This window comes from Onychostruthus taczanowskii, unplaced genomic scaffold, assembly GCF_017590055.1.
Source record: "Onychostruthus taczanowskii isolate IOZ18803 unplaced genomic scaffold, ASM1759005v1 scaffold3, whole genome shotgun sequence".
Lineage (NCBI taxonomy): Eukaryota > Metazoa > Chordata > Aves > Passeriformes > Passeridae > Onychostruthus > Onychostruthus taczanowskii.
Genome location: NW_024500349.1, coordinates 11,053,016 through 11,072,675, shown reverse-complemented (window position 1 = coordinate 11,072,675; position 19,660 = coordinate 11,053,016). Strand labels below are relative to the sequence as shown.

At 39.6% G+C, this 19,660-nt stretch overlaps 1 protein-coding gene across 18 annotated transcripts in view; it reads right to left on the bottom strand.

The window, feature by feature from the left end:
• The window catches only part of SVIL (supervillin), a 105,439-nt gene extending 86,324 nt beyond the window's left edge, over positions 1–19,115 (bottom strand). For 10 of the 18 annotated variants that reach the window (XM_041408351.1, XM_041408353.1, XM_041408367.1 and 7 more), the window contains exon 1: positions 13,967–14,027. In XM_041408351.1, coding sequence (XP_041264285.1) covers positions 13,967–13,988 — 22 coding nt within the window. In that variant the 5' untranslated portion in view covers positions 13,989–14,027. Of the gene's footprint in view, positions 1–8,803; positions 8,906–10,747; positions 11,346–13,966; positions 14,034–19,040 lie in introns of those variants that run through there. The other 8 variants (XM_041408348.1, XM_041408354.1, XM_041408358.1 and 5 more) reach the window with 6 other exon arrangements.
• Positions 19,116–19,660: the final 545 nt, after the last annotated feature.

Sequence of the window (19,660 nt, the reverse complement as noted above, 5' to 3'; positions counted from 1 at the left end):
CTGCTAGACTTTCAGTTCAAGGAATATATTAAGAGATTGAGAACCTACATCCAGCACTGTGGCTCCCTCTGATTGTTGTATTGTGTTAAAACCATTGTAAGAGTATGTTCAGCCTAGTTAGTCAAGAACTTTACCACCTCTATAATTAACTCTGGAATCTGACATCATCATCCCCTCAAGGTTCTCTTAAAATTTTAATAGCCTGGTTTATGAATATTCATTTGCCAGCATTACACTTCCAGGGATTTATGAAAACCCAATGGCATGTCAGTGCCCAAAGAGGTTCTATTACTTCTGCTGCTTCCTTAGCACATTTATTACAAGTCAGAAAGTGCATCAAGGCTGCAGTTGATCCAGCCATCTGGGTCAATTAATAGAGATTAAGTGGCACAGCAGACACCTTGTGTTGCTGCTCAGGGTGCCCATTAGTCCCTCCAGTGGACATGACGCTTCTTCACAGGTCTCATCAGTTCTAGGCTATGAAAACTGTTTCTCCCTTATCTCCTCCTGTTTCTCTCCTCCTACATGCCACTGCAATTACAAGTCACACAACAGCCAGCCCTTCAAAGGCTGCTCCTGTGTAAAAGAACAGTTGTCCAAACCACAAAGTTTATCAGATATGTACAGGCAATTATTCCCCATAGTCAGCTTGTTTCAGCAAGCGCTACAACACATATGGAACTGGCACACTGCAACAGCTAAATAAAGTTTGTGACACTTTGGTCCATTACCAAGAGGCGTAAACATTTCTTCTGTATCACCAGCTGTAATTTGTTTGACAGTTTTTTTGTGTTTTCCAAATTGTGACAGTGCTGAAGTTTCAGGCCACTGGCTTGGACATTACTGTGTGCCACAATGTGAACCAACCATCCCCAGATGTGAAGCATCTCCAGTTCCAAAAGGAGAGCTCAGTAAAAGTTCACAGTGCAGGCAGATCAAAAGCTTTTATGAATCTGAATAGCACAACAAATATTTAGAGCACAGCTTGTAAGGAATGTGAAATTCAAGGCTGCATTTAATGCATTAAACCTGGTGTATTATTAAGCCAGAAGCTTCCTCGTAATAGTTATGCAAACTGTAAAGCAAAACTAGAAAGCCAAATAGTGTCATTTCTCCTATGTATTCCTTAGCTATATTTCTCCTTTGTCAGCAAAGAGGCAGCTCAGCAAAGCTCAGAACTACTTTTGTCATTTCCTGACAAAACAAATTTAGTTAAAACTTTCTGAAGTTATTGTCAAACCTTACCTTACAACAATTCATGCAATTATGTGATTTTCCCCTCAGCACCAGTGCTTCAGAACAAACAAGGTAAGAGGTTTGATCATAAATGAGCATTCCAAGCTTCTGGTTTCTGTTTCTGCTCAAAATATTTACAGAACAATGAAAAGCTCTGAATTTGGAAGAGTAATTTCCAACAGCAGCACTTGGCAAATGCAATATTATTTAAAGGCATCTCCAAAGAGAACCTGTAGACTATTCAACAGGAAAAAAAGATAAGAGAAATGTAAAGAATAACAAGTCATAAAAAGGATATAATCCCTGAAGGGAAAGGGAAGAGAAATTAGAGATCAACAACTGAAACAGTGAAGAAAAAAAGGTTAGAAGTCCTGAAGCGTGTAATCATGATCCTATTTTAAAAAGGGAAAGGCTAAAATTGTGACTGAGACAATGGCCTGTGGGCCAATCCAGAAAGTCTGAAGTGCCATAAATAAAATGGCTTTGTAGAAATCATCACTTGATGCTTCCTCTAGCTCCCAGGTCACAGCTTTGGCCAGAGACTGGTGTTTGGGAAGGCTACTGAGAATTTCCACCAGCGCCTGGGGGAAAGCTCTGCACTGCAGCCAGTCCTGGACACTGGTCAGGGCACAGCAAGCACACATCACTGTGCTTGAATTACACTATTTCTGCTTGGCTTCTGTAGAGAAACCAGCTTATTTGGACTTGTTTTTTAGCTTCCTAGCCTTCCTTGGGGAGGGAATAATTTATGCTAAGTCTTCAGAACACAAAGACCTATTGTCAAAGTCACAAGCTGCCTGTTTGCCCAGTTTGCTCTGTGGTGCAGGGGAAAGCAAGCCTTTCACTTGTATGGAATCTCCTTAGAAGCAGAATGTTTTGGTTTTGGTTTTGGTTTTTTTTTTTAACTATTATGATTATTTTTTAAAAGCATCAGAAGTTTAAAATCATTTACTTCAAGAATCTGACCCAAAAGCTTGATTGTTGCTTTGCTAAGAGCTCCAAAAATAGGTGAAAAAAATCCAAACTGAGTCTGGCCTGCAAAACTCTTACAGCACCATCAAGTCCCCTTATTTATTTATTTTTCGTGGCTTGCCAGTTAAATCTCTAGCCTGCAATAAAATCAGGTTTGGGTAGCTGTCAACCCTTAAATCTAAACAGCTACAACACTTGGCAGGTGGTTTTATAAAAGACTTTTAGCTACAAAGAAAAACATGATGGGCTGGATAAAGCTGAATGCCCAATTTTTTTTGGCACCCAATACTCTTGTAGGATAGACAGCCATGTTGGCCAGCTTCAGGGTCCTAAATTGTGCACGTATTTCCAAACATTTTGAGCCTGTCTGCCTTGCTGGACCACCCACAGGGAGTACAGCTTGACGGCCATGGGAACATACCACCAACTACATTTTTTTTTACTGAACTCTACTGAATACACTAAACCTCCAGTGAGCTGACAAAATGACTCCTCTGTGGAGGAAGATCCACACATGTCTGCACAGCAGGAGATGCAGTGAGGCATCCTCTTGCAGGCAGAAGGGCTCATCTCAGCTCCACTGGCTTTCCTGGCTACGTTTTGCCCACCAGTTTAGCAACATGCAAGGGACACACTTGTGCTTTGCTCCCCAGGTAACAGTGAAAGTGCTTAACACAAAAATCTGTGCTCGTGGAAGCAACACAGACACCAGAAAACATCATGGTAATTCAACTAATTGTTACATGCCACAAGAGAGAAGGAATTCAGAAGTGTTAATCAGCCTGAAGCTCATTTGAACTTGAACCATTCTTTAGACTCTGCAGTTGAGCAGCAGGTTGTGTTTTACAGACTGAGTCAAAGATCTGAATAAGGAGTAAAACATGCCCAGGTACCGGATGAGGCATTGCCAGGCTCCAGGTCATGTAAGTGAAGTCATGTTGAGAACGAGTCATTTACACCTCCTAGGGTGTAATCCCATGATGCAATGCTTAGATTAAATCTTAGGCTATTATCCCAGCATATCAACCCTGTCTGCTCCCAGCAGAGGTGTCTGAAGATCCTGTTTAAACTAGCTCATTTATCCAATCAAGACGGGAGAAACAAAAACACGAGAGAGTTCCTCTTGTGACTCTTGGGGATGGTGCTGGGCAGGGCCAGGAGTTGGACTCGATGATCCCTGTAGGCCCCTTCTAACTCAGCTTATTCTGATTCTTTAAGTGCTTCCCTTGAAGATACCTCTGCCTTTCCATCTCAATGCCTGGTCCCTAATCCTCGATCTCAACTCCTGCTTCTCTCCTCTCTGTCTTGCCAAAGTCTTGCACAGGGAGCAAGTGGCCTGCTGTGGAAGGCCACTCATGACACCAGGAAGTACAAGAAAGTGAACCAAACAATTCTTGATTTATCTGAAGCATTTGCTGAGAGGATTATGTGTGGAGTCACTTCTTTCCTGACAATTGACTTCCATGGAGTTGTGCTGTCATGACACTTCATTGTCTGCATTCAATCCCTCACAGGCACTTGAAGTCACTCATAAAATTCTATTCAATTACTGGGCCCTAGGCTTCAATCAAAAATATTTGTTCATTTAATATTTCACTACCAATGTGCTATTTCTGTGCTGGCTTCAATTAAACTTTAAAGTACTTGTGATATCAAATATAATTCTTTCATAGTTACAATTCAAAATTCTGCCCCAATTTTACTTATACCTATTTTTACCTAAGTCAAACAAGCCAGCACAGGCAGTATATGAGCTTTGGTAATTCAAGAAAAGAGTTTACATACATCTCAAATCAAAGATGCAGTACTAAGTAATTTCAAGCAGAAGACTGTTCAAACTTAAGTCCTCATGACGACACTCTTCCAGAGGCATTACACAGAGGCAAGTAGATCGTGGGCAGTTTTAATACTGGGCTAGAAGACACAGCAGTAGACTTGGTCCAAGAATCAATAGAGTGCCTTAAAATAAAGCAGAAGTTCTCTTTTGCATAAGAATATTAGCCCAACACTCACAAAACACATTTTCCTACATGTCTTACCAACATTTGCTTAAGTGTCTAAATGAAGGAAACAGGCTGTCACAAGCAGAGTATGACAGACCTCCAAAACCACAAACATTTAAATGTTGACATCTCACTTGATGAGGTGAAAGCAAAGCACTGAGGAACCTCACAGAGCTCATAGATACTCCAGTTTTCATCTCTTCTCTTGCCATGTAACCCAAGCCAAGACAGTGTTCCTTCCTCACCTGTCCTACAGGCTCACTCCCACATTGAGCAACTCTTTCCAAAGCCTGACTCTTCCTCTGCTGCTAATTCAGCACCCACGCTGACACAGCCATGGTGAGCAGGTCTGAGCAACCCAGAGGACTTGAGAGAAATGGAAAAAACTTCTGACAGAGTAGTTCCCTGATCTCTGTAGCCATGTATCCAACTGATGCTATTTGAGAGAGTAGTTCTGGAGCAAACTGGGAATGGAAAGACAAGTGGGAAGGATTCTTAAATTGGTATTTTAAAGCCAGGTTGCTACTTCCACTGTTCCTATCTGCCAATCCAAACCATCAGCTGCCTAAAGTAGTCAGAAGAACAAAATTGGTAAACCTGGCCTTAAACAAAAATCTCATTTTGAAAGTTACCCACCTGAAGCCTCAATCCACTTCAAGACAGCCCTAAGCACCAGTCTACAAGTAAATGAATAGCAAGGCCACTCCTGGCCTCTCTGGTTTAAAGCAGGGCAGCTACGAAGAACACAAAGTCTCATGGATGATTTTATGTTTTCTTTCCTGCAATTAGTAATTGCTATGAATCCTAACCAATATGTCTGGAACACATTACTTACTCAGAGAACAAAATGTTGGACAGAAGTGTTGATGCTATGTTTTCTCCTTTGACTTAACACTTACAAATCTTTATAGCTAGCAAATATGCATAGTCCAAATAGCCAGAAACACGATTAACACCAGAAAACCCAGGCCTCTATGACTCACTCTGAGTAAGTGCCAGGATGGATCATTTTTCTTTGCCCACCTAAACATAGCTCTTACATATAAAGGGTTGTGACTTCATCTAATGACAGAACAGCAAAGGCTGCCAGCCTCTGATCGGAAGAGAAATGCCAAACATTTGCATATACAGGAGCTTTTTTTTAACTTCACAACTCTTTCAGCTCCTTTCAGAGTTCCTCTGATCTGAACACTAATCTCTTATCTGGCACACTATGCTGTAAATGAGCAGGCAATCATCAAATCTGTCCTTTTGAGCTGTGATGCACTTCAAGACAACCATTTCTTGGCTACTTTTTAAAAGAACTTAACCTAGCCAGGTATTCTACATCTTAAACATGCCATTCCCACCACTGCAAGATCTCCATCTGGACAGGTCACTCTTCAGAGGCACACAACAATCAGGAGCCCTGATGAAGTCTTGGTATAGATTCCTAAACGCCAACCTGCTGGAACCAGCTCTGAGCCTGCCTGGCCCTTCACTGCACCATTTAGCATAGCTGCTCAGAGGAGCAACACATTTGTGTCTGTTTGCCCTTTACAGATGTGTACACACACCTATCTACCTGCCTGATCCCCACTCCTCCAAAAGCCTTGGCAGATGTCAAGGGTAGATTTACATGTTATTTCATAAAATTTAACTTTGTCAGTTCAGTTAGTCCTTATTGCTCCAAATAAGCCAAAAGACCCTTATCCTTTCTGGAAATATCCACAAGAGGGGAAAGAAAAAATAAAAGTTGTCCAGACATCAAATACAAACAATTTTTGCAAACAGATGTTTCCTCCACAAGTGTTTGAGTACAAAACCACTCTAGTCAGTTGAAGCACAATTCTAGATGATTGCTATGTAAGCAGAACTGACCACAAGAAAACTTCTAATGGTTTTGTTTGTTCTCAGTACAGTTGGTTGACTGAAAATGCCATGTTGATTTTTGCAGAGCTACAGTTTCCAATAATTCCACATATAACCTCACAATGCATTTTGACAATGTCAAAACTGCATCAGTCACAATTACATTTGCAGCATATCTTTACATATCTGTGTACTGATAAAAAGAGTATTTTAGTATGCAGAGCTCTATAACCAAAACATATTCTGTGCTATTTTTTAAAGTTTAGTTTAAGGAAAGAAATTCAAAGAAATATGGGATACTTCAACCTGAGAATTTGGTTTTTAAATCTGTAATGCAGCCTTTAAAGACCTGAGTTAATTTTACAGATATGAAGTTTCCCATTCTAAAATTCAACCTTCATCTATAAATGTGAAGTTTCCTTACTTGCCAAGCCAATCCTTACTATCCAATCAGAATGAAGGGATGGGGGCTGAGCTGTGTTTTCAAAATGTACAACTCACACAGCTTTTGCTGAGTGCAACTCAGGGAGCTAGCATATCTCTTTTGTTTGAAACACGTTAGTAAAAACTAACTCTAGGGCCAGCAGTGAGCTTTATTTTCCTCAGCTTAAGTTGCTTGGAATTACCAATACTAAAGCCTTGAGCCTGCTTTTCAAATGAATTTTATGCTCTGGATGTTTGACTACAGTAAGAAATATATCATTCAAGGTTAGCTTTACTCACCACAAAAAATAGCTGCTCCTCTTCACAATGGAAGAGGTAAAAATGTGAAATCCAGTGCTGCTGGAGCAACAACTGTGTTGGTTGTTCAGCTCCAGTTGCCTGTGTTAAAACATCTGGCTGGTTTTTTTTTATTGGAACTGAAGGCAGGCAGGTGTTAGAATGACTGACACCAAAGCCAAGTGAACCCAGGTCTCAACTCCCAGACCTAAATTGTGGCTGCAGGGTTAGGCTTATCCTACTCTAGACACTGCTGGAATGCCAACAGCTGCCTGAAATGCTGCTTTCAGTAGGATTTCCCCTTGCTTTTGGGACTAGTTGCCACTTAATGGAAAATGACATTGACATACTGTCCATTTTTCACCCTAATATAAACAGCTGGGGCAATTATTTTCTAAGAGTTAAAGAGTTATTGTAGCTGTCTCTGAGGCTTAACTGGGCTTCTTGTCAGAAAGGGAAAGATTGAAAAAGTCACATGTGAAGCACATATGACTTGCATATTCTCTAGATCATTTGGTGCCACTGTTTTGAAACAGTGATCCACAGTCCTTCATCCTGCAACAGAGAACTGATGGGAGACAGTGCTACCTTTGTTTTATTTTAGGGAATAGACAGTAATTTTGTCTAAATCTAAGGCTGATATAACAGAGCAAGAATTAAATCCTGCACATCTTTGCTGCCTGCCAAGAATTTTACAGGTATAAGCCACAAGGAGCACATTTGGCAGTCATTAACTCCACAGAAGTATCATTTACTTCTCACAGTACTTTGGCACACAATCTCTGGACTAACACCGGAGTGCAGTCCCTTTGTAACAGACACTGGTAACAGCTGGCATTTTTTGGTGTCAAACTGCTCAGTTCTGTCAGGAAATTGCACACGTCCTTCATAATGGTCTGATGGAGGCTCAAGTTGCTTTAGAAATTTGTCTGGCCTTAAATATTATGACACATGATGCTTGATGTCCAAGTTCCTTGTGATGATTTTTTTGTGTACATGAAGAGAGACATGAAAAGCCAAATAATTTTAATCTGGGTCTTTGAAAACTGACTTCACTTTTTTTTTTTTTTTTTTTTTTTTTTAAACTCTGAAACCTGGCATCATTAGAGCAAAGAGAGACCGTTCCATCAACTGAATCCAAATAAATCATCACAGAGTTAATGCATAATTGCTGTACCCTCTGTACTGAAAGACTCCCTTCAACACACCACCACGTGAATCAGTGACATCAGAAGCATTTTTACCACCAGTTACCCAATGCATTCTTATCTGCTTAAGGCAGACTCCAAGTAGGACGTGTTTTGCTCTTTAAAAATCACGACCTTCCAATGTGTCCATTAACTCTCAAGTGTCTAGTTAGGAATATAGCAAAAACAGGGAATTAACAAGGTGAGACCATGGTGCACTCTAATTCCTTTGCAAGCTCACTGTTCCCCTGCAGTAGCCAAATGGAGGCTTCTCCATGCAGAAACAGAAGACAGAATTCTTCTGCATTCAGCAAGAAAAACACTCTGCAGACTGCAGGGTCTCTGCAAAGTGCATAATCTCAGCTACCCTGTTCCTGCAAACTATTCCACAGTTTTTGCCTCCTTAAAATTACAGTGAAATTTCCATCCACAGCAGCCAACACATTGAGGAGCAAACATGAACTCAAACAATGGCAATTTAAACTGAATAAGCTTGTGCAATTTTATCCTCTGTTCATTATATTAAAGGTTTCACAGACACCTGATCTTGTGAACATGTTCTAAGTAAAACGACAATGCTGCATTTAAAAACCCCCAAAACCACAAACCACAAATTCCACACACTCTTAATCACCTTTTGCATAAACAAATGTACTAAACTATATACAGCTTTCAAACCACTTCATCAACATAGAGACAAGAGAAACCTTGGCTCATACTGTGTTATAATGTGTAAGACAGACATTTTCCAAAGCGAAAACTGACAAAAGATTCCAGTGACCTGCCTAAATGTCTTGGTCACAAATGGCTCACCTCCACCATCTCTGAGCCTACCTGGACTCACTGTGAAGGAGCAATGTGCACTACCATTTTCATTTTCCTCTACCAGACAGTTCTGGGGAGTTCCGTGTACAGTTACAGTCTAATCTTTCTTCTCTGCATAAAAAACATAAACGTGGCGTAGTTAAAGACAGATTAAAACTGTTTTATGTCCTCCCTACCTTTATCCCATAAAAAGTATCATATACGAAGAATTTAGTGAAGAAATGTCAAGTGCACAGGTATAGTCCTGCTGAATAAAGCTCAGAGAAAATCTGAAATCCTCCTTCCTACTGGAAATTTTTGCCAAAAATGTCATTTAGCAATGTAATCAAGACAAAACAACATAGGAGAGGCAGAATTAACTTTTAAATTGAGATAGGGAAGAAAATTTGCCTGCTGTAACAAGTTTAAACCTTTGCTGCACAAAGAGAAGCTGATATTCCTACTTTTCATCAATCAAAATGTTTCCTTCATTCCACCCTTCGTGCACTTAAGTCTTAAACTCAAGTTACGAGCTACTGCACACTCTGTGGTATCTAACTTCCATAATCTGAAGCCTCTGTGGTCTGTTTTAAGACTTCAAGACATTGACACCTTCTATCAGGATTACAGGAACAAAACAGGCATATTAAATAGTGGAGCAATTTATAGCAACTTGCTTTTTAAAATATAATTAGGAAAAGAAAATCAGATCATCCAAAAAAGGATGCTTATTAAAAATACTCATTTTAGTGGAAGCAATGTAAAAAATGCTTAAAACTCAGTACCAGACTGAAGCACACATATGTTATACAATACAAAAATTAAGAAGATGTCCGAAGGAGTATATTTATCAGGTAGTTTCTTCCTAACCCTCACTGCTTCTGCAGGTAGGAGGATTCAATCTCCTATAAAAATATGCAAATACAGGTGGTTATTTAAAGATGTTATATATCTAACAAAGCCTCTGGGAGAAAGATTCACTATATGGGGGAGTTTATTCCAATACAATATTCCTATCACTAAACTCAAAGTGGTTTTAAAATAGTAATGCTCCAGACATGTTCTGTCTTCTGGTATTCTCCAGGCTAAACAAAGGTTTATGTAACTCAGAACAAAAATTCTAGATCCATTTGAGAGAAATACAGATTTATAATCCTAATAAAATGGAAGGTGGTCTTAAATTGCTAGTTTCTGAAAGGGCAATTGAGAAGCATAATTTTCTTTTATCTTTATTTCCTCTTTTTTTTTTTTTTTTTTTGTCAAGGATACTATTCTTGTGTTTCTGGTGATTAAAATACAACATCTGGAATATCCCTGAAGGAAGGAAATTTGCCTTCCAGTACCTCTGTCCTTTATGCTCTCCCCTTTTAAGCAGGCTGGAATAAATACACTTGCATTTCAACCTGACAATGCTGGAAATTTTCTGAAACAAATGCCTGAAGGAACTGTGAGCAAAGATATTCATGCAGGAGAAGAAGCTAAAACAGTGCCAGTAACTTCTACCTCTTCTACCTGCAGTGTCCTGGTAATGTTTAAAATTAAGAGAATGGAAAGTTGGAGCAAGTCTTCCTCAGAATGCTCCAAGTCTCAAAATAGAGCACAGTTATCCAATGCAACAGTACTCCGATGTATTTATAGAACTTCTTAAACACAAGAGAAAAATACCACTGAAAATTTTGTTATTATAGAAGTGTTCTTATAGCAGTCTGTAGTACTGTGGCTAAGGTTAACATAATAAAACTGAAAAAGAAAAGAGACACATCACACAAAACAACCAGCAACAGGACTTTCCATTCATAGCAGAATGAACTCATCTTCTAAGCAAAACCACGAGAATAAAAAGACGAAATGCCTTAAGGAAGGCTGAAGGACTGGCATGCACAGGCTGAAATAAACCCACTTGCACTTGTGAATATTCACAAACAACTGGCTCAAGCAACGGTGTGCAAGCTGCCCGAGTGAGGTGCTACTTACTTCAGAATCCTGTAAAAAATCCACTTCTCTGCCTTTACACAAAGAGGACAGAAAGAAGGTACAGATGCAGCAAAAGGGGTCAAAGTCTTCTCAAAATAGTTACTGATAACGCCTGTAGCTCTCTTTGGCCAAGTACTTCATTATTCTTGTTTTAAAGAAGTTTCTCGCGTCAGTTAAGATTATTTTCCCAAGAACCTAACACTCACCCACTTAGAAAACAGAAAAGTGACTTCACAAAAGTTACCAAATATCAACATGCATGGCTGGCAAGTACATGTGCAGTCAAGATGATTCAGATAAGTCAGATAAATTTAGAACAGCGCTTTCCTAAAAGCATGCGTTCACCAAATGCAGTAAATATGCAGGAGCTATATCCAAGTGCTGATTCCAAACATCAGAGCAAAAAATTTATTAGTGAAAATCTCCTTTTAAGAGTTCGCTGCCATCTGAAGTCCTCAACAGTGTTATTCCTTGATCTGCCTTTAGTATTTCCATCCATCACTGGATTTATCCACATAAAAAGCTATAGGCTCTCCAACCTCTAAGGACTAAGCCAAATGCAGTGTGGCAACTTCACATAGGACCAGCCTTTTATGGTTGGAACAGTAGAGCTTTGATACAGCTAATCTACCATAAATAGCTCTTGAAACTCAGAAGGATCAAATCAGCTGTTGCAACAGTCCCAGCCTCTAGCTGCTTCAAATCCAATTATACTGTCAACTCTGTCTTGCAGCTCTCCCTTTTATTCCCCCTGTCCAAGACATTTTATGTCCTCTTCCTGGCAGAAATTAGAAGCTACTAAGGCAAACACAGCAGAATCAAACCCATTAAATAAATTTTGAAACAGATGCACAAGTATTCTTACAATTACCTTAAGGAAGACAAGCTCACTTCTCTTAAAAAACAGCTTAAGTATTTGATGCCCATAAAAAAGAAGTTATCCCTGACTTATAAAGCAAACACATAATTTGAAATAAGCAAACAGTTCCAAGAGCAGCAAGATCAGCTTTAAAAGGTGGATGAAACTAAGCAGATAAACTTCATGGAACACTATCCATGTCCCAGATTAAGGCATAAGGCACTGAATTGCTTGCATATTTTTTCTGTAACCTAAATATACTTGAGAAGTACTAGAATACCCTGTTATAAATCCTTGAATTACAATGTTTCCTTTCAGGTAGTTAGAACCATTTTCCCACAAAGAAGTTAAGAACTGTAATTTAAGAATTCTCACAGAATTAAAAGCTTCCAAAGTATATGTTTACTAACCATATAAGTTGGTATAACTAAAAATTACCACTAGGTCTACAAGAGCATAATAATTACTGAGAAACCAGTACAGTGACATTGTTCTGAGAAAAAAAGCAGGGTTGGATCCAACAAAACACAGATGAGCAGTATTATCTTCAGGGTTCACCTCACAGTGCAAAGAAACAGTGCACAATGCAAGCATGTAGGTATACACAAATAAAAGGTATTTTTTCAAACATATATTATTAACATCCCACCAGTCTTTCCAAAACATTACATCCCAAAACATCAATTACTCCACTTCAGTACAGGAGCTCTGGTACTTCAAAGGGGCAGAAGTGTCTTGTGGGCAAAGTCTGTATCTCTACCTCCCACAGGCACGTAAATTCTGAACATTGCCAGGGCATCCTCCCAAAATACTGGGCAGGACATCTACATCTAGGCATCCACCCTCCTTACTCTGGCAAGGGTAGAAGAGGATTGCCAATTCCTGCTATGCAAACTGCTTTAAGGGCCTCTAGAAGCTACTCTAATGGAAGGGCCAAAATATAAAAATCATCAGCTTCCACTCAATGGAGAATTGTCAGCCATACACCATCTTATTCATTTTCACACTTGTGTTCAATTTTATCATCTCTGTTAAAGGGCCTGGGTTTAACTGATTTCCAAAGCATGTAACATACCCTGAACACAAAAAAAGAGTCACAAGTTGCCTACAAAGACAATAATAAAACAACTTCAATTACGTGTGGGTGGGTGAAATGAACTGGTTTGGTGTCTCCTTTAAATTGTGCATGAATAACCCAGTTGGGTCACTTTCTGGAAGTCTCAGTAAAGTCAAAGAGCTATAGAAAGGCACAGATATCCTTCTCTTTAGGACCTAGAAAATGCCCAACTGATCCAATTCAGATGCATGAAGGACAGTGAGCATTTCATTAGCATGGAGTAAACTCAGCATGTTACAAGTAGATAAAACAGACCAGCAAGATCTGCCTGAGTAAGTTAATAATTTTGAATAGAGCTTGTAGAATATGTCACATTATGCTTCTGCACTGTGGTGAAAAAAAAGTAGCTGAACCAGCTGCTGACAAAAGTTCAACAGAGCTCTTAAAAATGCAGCAGGCATGCTTGCAGCTGGTATAGAGAAAGAGCAGCCGAGAGCATGCTGCCACAGCACAATCACTGGTGCTTTATGCCCTATCCATAACCATTAAAATCCAAGGTCTTTTATTACTGTGGAATTTGAAGGATGCAAGTTATGACATGGAAACACACCCCCTCTCTAGAAGCAAGACAGGGATTGCTTGTTTCTTTTATAGAAACCACTCTACATTCATTCTCCATATCACACAAGAAACTATGTTGAAGATTTCATGTTTGTACCTAACTAAAAAATATCAAAAATAAAAATCCTGCATGTGCTTTTCCACAGAACATAGGCTTCCTCGACTTCAAGCACATAAAACAGAGCTGCCTAACACAGAAATATATCAGTTTCTTCCTCTTCCTCCCCAATACAAAATTTCTGTAAACACAGAGCAGAGGAAGCCACAGACAATACATTAGTTAACCACTATCCCTTCACAACAAGCCTAGCATCTAGAATGTATCTTCCAGACACTATCAGCTCTATCACCAAAGAGAGGGAGACATCAAGCACTTCTCAGGCCACAGATTCTGTCCCAGTGAAGACAGAAGTACAAATTAACAGACAGGCTTTTGATTCTGAGGTCCTGCTTTGCAGGAGAGGATATGTGCTCCAGTGAGTAAGAGCAAAGAAGTAACACCAGGGTAACACACAGTGAAGTGTACACAGCGTGCAAAGTCTGGGTTCAGCATTCTCTTATTTAACAACTCAGCTTCCCAGTTTACAGATAGCTTCTTTTCAGCTTGGGGGGAGGGTGGGGGAGGAGAAGGAGAGACTTCCCAGGAAAAAAACCCAGACAAATTTAATAAAAAGCGACTTACCAGCATCCATTGTTAGAATCATGACCCCACTTGTGTGTCCCAGGAAGCAGGAAGCCTTACCCATCCAGTGTATGCGAATGACTCAGAAGGACAGCATGGCTTTGTTTCAGCTTATATCTTCTGGCTCATTCACCCCTCCTCCCTTTCGTGGGATAAAAGTGTTGCCTGTGCCTGGCCATCCCCATTGGCTCAGCTAGGGGAACCTACCCATTTAGCACATTCAAGTTTCTGTGAGAGTCTAAAATGACTCACAGAGGATTTTTTATTTATCTTAAAAAAGCACCAAACACCAACAACATTAAAAAAACAAAACCAAACCCAACACAAACACTTTATGTCTTTCTGGGAGAATAAATAATTTATTCTTTCACTATCAGCCACAAATTACAGTGATGCTATTGCCACGGGGATGGACAATTCCCTGCACTCTGAATCGATGAGAAGGTGGCAGGTTAAGGAGGACAGTGACAGTCTTCAGCAATCCCCAGTTTGCTGCATTGTCTGTCCATGGGAATAAAGCCACACATTTTGTGTCAAAGCCTATGCCCCCCAGCCCAGTTTATCCTCAATGCAAACTCTATATAATCCCAAAATTGATCATCTCCTGGGCATGGTTTGCCAGGGAGGATTTGCTCTTCCATTTTATTTTTAAGTAGGCAAAACAGTAAAAGATTATTGTTTTAATAAAGACACACACTCAGACTCCCAGACTCTACAGGTTTAACTCTGCAGTGAGGAAAATTAAGTGATAATTATTACACCAGGATTCTCTAGGTGTAATAATTGGTACAATCTATGCTCTGCCTGAATAATTTGAAAAGCTGTTACAATCTGTTTGTGAGCCTCCTCTCTAGTGAGATAATAGTGTTTAAAAAAGAAAAAAAAAATCTGTCTGGTCAAGAGATATCACAACCCATTGTTAACTTTGATCAAACCACAGACAGCCTAAAAAGCACATTTGGGTGAGTGGCTGGAGGGGGAAAAGAATTTGTTTTTTTCTATATTGCAAAATCCTTAAGAACTTGCAGTGAGACCCCGAGAGGGAGGTGCTGTGTCTTGGCACCATACACTGTCAACAGATTTGACATCTGTCCTTAGGAGTTCAGCAAGCACAGAGAGTGAAACACCGGTGTTCCTTGCCTCTGATAAGAGCTACCTTTTCTAAATAAAGCGTGGACATATTAGGCTACTGTCTCACCACATTACTCACCACCAGATAACCTAAGATTCATAACTCTGAGATACAACCACGAGTGTATTTTGGAAGTGTTGCTTGTGGTTGTTGAAATAAACAGAGCGCTCTCTCTCCTGCCTCCTTCTGTTTTTAGAAAAGGTATCAGTTGCAAGTCACAAACACCGAGGTTTGTAGACGCTACTGATGAAGTCAGAATCCACAATTCAAAGAAATCAGCAAAAGCAGCACAATTGAATCATCACTTCTCAGATTTCTTGACCCTTTCTCATTTTGCAGCGTGGCTTTACAGCAACACACTTGAGTCATTAGACTTTGGGGGGAAAACACATTCCTAAGGCTGAAAATGTCTGATGTTTTCTGTAGGCCACTGGAATAAAAGCTTTGGGAAGAGGCATGAGTAGTCCAGATCCCAGAAACAAAGACAAAATCCTTCAGTGAATAGAAATTAGGGACAAATGACCCAGGTGGACAGGCTGCTCCTCAAAAGCCATGCTACAGAAAGAAGTGTAGTGTCAGAACTGAACTGAATGGCTTCATCCAAAATTTACAATTCTCAAATAGTCAGGACACTGCTTTGTCCGTAAAAATAGCTAAGGACATTTGGCAACAGCCATGCAGGGGCCATGTGAAGAGATACATGTTAACTCTTGGGATTGATATGAGGCAAAGCTTCTTTCTAACCAATAATTATTAGTCTGAAGAAAAATGCAGCAGTAAGGGAGACGCTTTTGCACTCTTCCTATTCCACTCTTTTTCACCTGACATCTTCATTAAAAATTTCCTGTGGTCTAAATAAAATTCATGGCAACAAAAATCAGTTTTGAGGATGCCTTCAAGTAATGCAATCCCAAAGACTGGGAGGAATTTATGGAGAAAATAACGTAACACTTATCCTTACCAACAAGGTATAAGGGGAAGAGCTGGTAGAGGGAAGAGCTTTAAGGACAACTAAAGACCTTCACTCTCTGCACAAGAGACCAGGAGAATGCAACATTTACACTCCCATCCTCAGGTAAACTGAGAGTGAGTAACACTGCCAGAGAATACCAGGCACAACAAGTCTTATGCCAAACAAATACATTTTAAGAAAAGCATTATCATATGCTGTGTACGAATAAACCACTTTTGACAGGATGACATTTCCTGTAAGCTTGGCTTTTGCAAGAAGTTCAGTACCATTGTCCTGGAACAGTAAAATGCAGAAGTTCAAGCAAACTGTTTCCAAAACAGAAAAAAAAAAAAAAAAAAAACCAAAAAAAAGCCCCAACTGCTGGGTCAGCAATGGACTGTGAGGTACTGCATGCACTATTTTTAAAAATGGTGCACGCATTAATAATTCAGCTTACAAAGCATTTGGAAAATGAAAACCATAAAAATTGAAACCATGGTAGAGAGGAACAATCTTACTGATATCATAGAAAAAAAGGAAATACATGTATTTACCTTTATTTTCACAAGGGAGAGGATGAAGTTTTCAGTTAGGCTAGCAAGAACATTAACCGGAAGGGGACTGCTACACAACACAGGATTTACAAAAGCTGGGCACCTCCAATGTTCCAATTCTATTCTAGATGGCAGTAATAAACCCACTCACTGTTTTTCAAGCTATATTAGCCAGCAAGAGTTGGCTGAAATTTATGTAATTAAAAATACACCAGTATTAGAAGGAACACTCTATGTTTCTTCACATATAAGCAAGTGTCCAGCAAGACAGCACATGAATTTGTACACAACAAAGCCTTGGCTTTGTTGACATTGTGGAAGCTATGAAATACAGACAGCACATGATAAATGCCATGCTGCTAGCAAAGTTAGCATACTGTAAATTAAAAAAACAAATACCTGTCCATAAACTGTTTCTATTGTAATCTTATGAAAAGAGGGTATAAGTGATTGTGCACATTTCCCAGCCTCTAAAGTCAACTGGCCAGTCCTAGATGCAACTGCAGCAATGAAGTACAAAGTTGGTCATGAGCTCCAGAAATCACCAATTTTTTCCCATAATTATTCAGTCAGATAATCTGAAATCCATGTAATTGCTTAAGGAATATATGTTATAAGGCAGTAACAGGTACAGTAAATACTGCATAGAATTCCAAGGTGCTGTGGAAAACCATGAACACACTCATCTGAAGACTGTATTCAAATAGCTCAGGGTTTAGTTATCTGACAGGGTCCAGCTGTGTCACATCGAGTGTGTCAATTGCATACTGTTAACAAACTCTAGCTCTGTACATTCTCTATTAAAATAAACCTCTCTTTTGTTGCTGATTTTTTAAAAAATACAGCAGAATACTCATTCACATGGTCTAAGAGCATCATTGTCTGAAGCTCACAACCAGTTGATGGTTGTATATACCAAGAAACAAGTTCAGCAAGAAATTCTCTGGAGGCTTAACTTCTTTCAACAAAGACTCAAGTCAAGTCCATATTACCCTTAAAAAACTAAATTCCCACGACTGTTCACATAATTTTAAGTACCTGCATTAGTCTTGCAAGAGCACCTTACTTCTGCTCACCTTCATTAAATTATTCCCTGCATAGAAAGCATGCAGCTAATAACTGAGATGTGATCTGCTTGCTCTAACATTTTTGGAGGAAACTTTATTAATATGCATTAATCCTGAATTGTCAAGATTCAGTTCATGTTTTCCATGATCATGGTCCAAGTGCAACTCTTCAGCTGTCAAGGTTAGGTTTTGCTTTTCTACTGCAAGGCCTTACAACTTTTCAGGCTTTCTAGCACATGTAAGAGTAAACACTGTTCCCAGTCCCTCACTTTCCTTCTTTTAAGTAAGATGTTAAAACCAGCAGAAGATTATTTCATTCAAGCTTCCACTCTTCACACAGTGTTCTTCCAGACTTCAGAAAGCTATGACAAGTTGCAAGGGAAACAGCTCTTAGAAAATTCTGGTGCAACAGCTGAAATGGTGCCTTCCATACCTCTGAGAGAAAACTTAGGCTACATGTAGCAGAACTAACAGCATGACAGCTCTTGTCTGGCAGCATGACCAGAATTCGACATCAATTCTCTTTAAGGAATGTTAAAAGATAGATCATCTACATACTAATTTTGCTGATTCAAAGCCACTGAGACATTCCTGATCACGTCCAAGAAATCACATCTCTCCAGTAGCCAAAATTACACAATTCTCCAAGAGCAAGATTAATCCCACACTTTACAGAAATTTTGCAAGCTCTGCCTTTCTGGAACCAACAGAACCTGCTATGCACTTCCACACACAAAAAGGTCACTTTTGTTCTTGGCTTGTGTTCACACAGGGAAATGCTTTTCCATAGCTAAGAGCTGGAAAAAATCCTGAGTCAAATCTAAACCGCAAATATTTACTCAAAAGTCTGCAACACAGAGCGGGCAACATGAAAGAAAGCACAGATCTGTAATTAATTAAAATATTACATTTGAAGGAGTTGTACATGATCTAGAATGGTTGAAGCTACTCTGCTATTCAACATTTGGAAGAAGGAATAATAGAAAGGCTAGAATGGGAGGTCCATCTTAGCTGCCTGCTGCCTCCCAGGGAATTCTCAGAAGCAGATTCAGGAACTCTTATTGCTACTTCCTTATTGAATAACATTTTTTCCCAAGGCAGCATTAGCATCTCCTAGGTATTTAAATACCAGTCAGCTTTTCTGAAGGTCCTCTGGGCTACTCTGGAATCTTAGCTGTTATATCACTGCATTTTATTAAAGTACATATGCACTAGAAGGCAGACACAGATCCTTCTTTAAATGTTTGAACCAAACACCTCCAGAAAAAAAAACAAAACAAACAAACAAACAAAAAAAAAAAAACCAAAAAAAACCAACAACCCATAGTTCTTGGTTCACATCTGTATGTATTTTTCAGCAAAGTTTTACCTTAAATCCCAGCCATCCAGGCCTGACCCTCTGGGTACAGCTGCATCACCCTGCCCAGGTGGCTCGTGGTCCAAAGGCAGTCCTCCTACAGGAAACAAACACAACAAAGCATGGGTGAGAACCACAGTGCATCCCAGGCTATGGCAACCTTTCAGAGCCAGCAGGCAGATGCACAAATGGGATGAACTGATTGACTGCAAGGGCTAAGGCAGCTTAGAGCATACTGCTACCTTGCCCATTCATACAGACAAGAGCTGAACTTTCCCTTGGCCACCCCACGGGAAGCCTTTATTATTATATATTCAGTCTTTCAATAAGGCCAAGCAGCACTGGAGATAATAACAAAACCAGAAGCATCTACCAAAATACTATTACCCTCAAAATCCTATATTTTAAACATCACTGGAAGCAATTGAAAGAGCCAATTCTCTTTCTAGAACCACAGCAACCAGGAGACAGACCCAAAACTTCTCCTAGTGTAGAGCACTTGACCTATCAAGCAGTTCTGCAAACAACACTGCCACAAGGCCTGATTTCTGATCCCCACACCTTGAACTACAACTGGTTTTATTTTATTCTTTGGCAAATACAAAACACCTCTGGCTGTGCCTGTAACATTA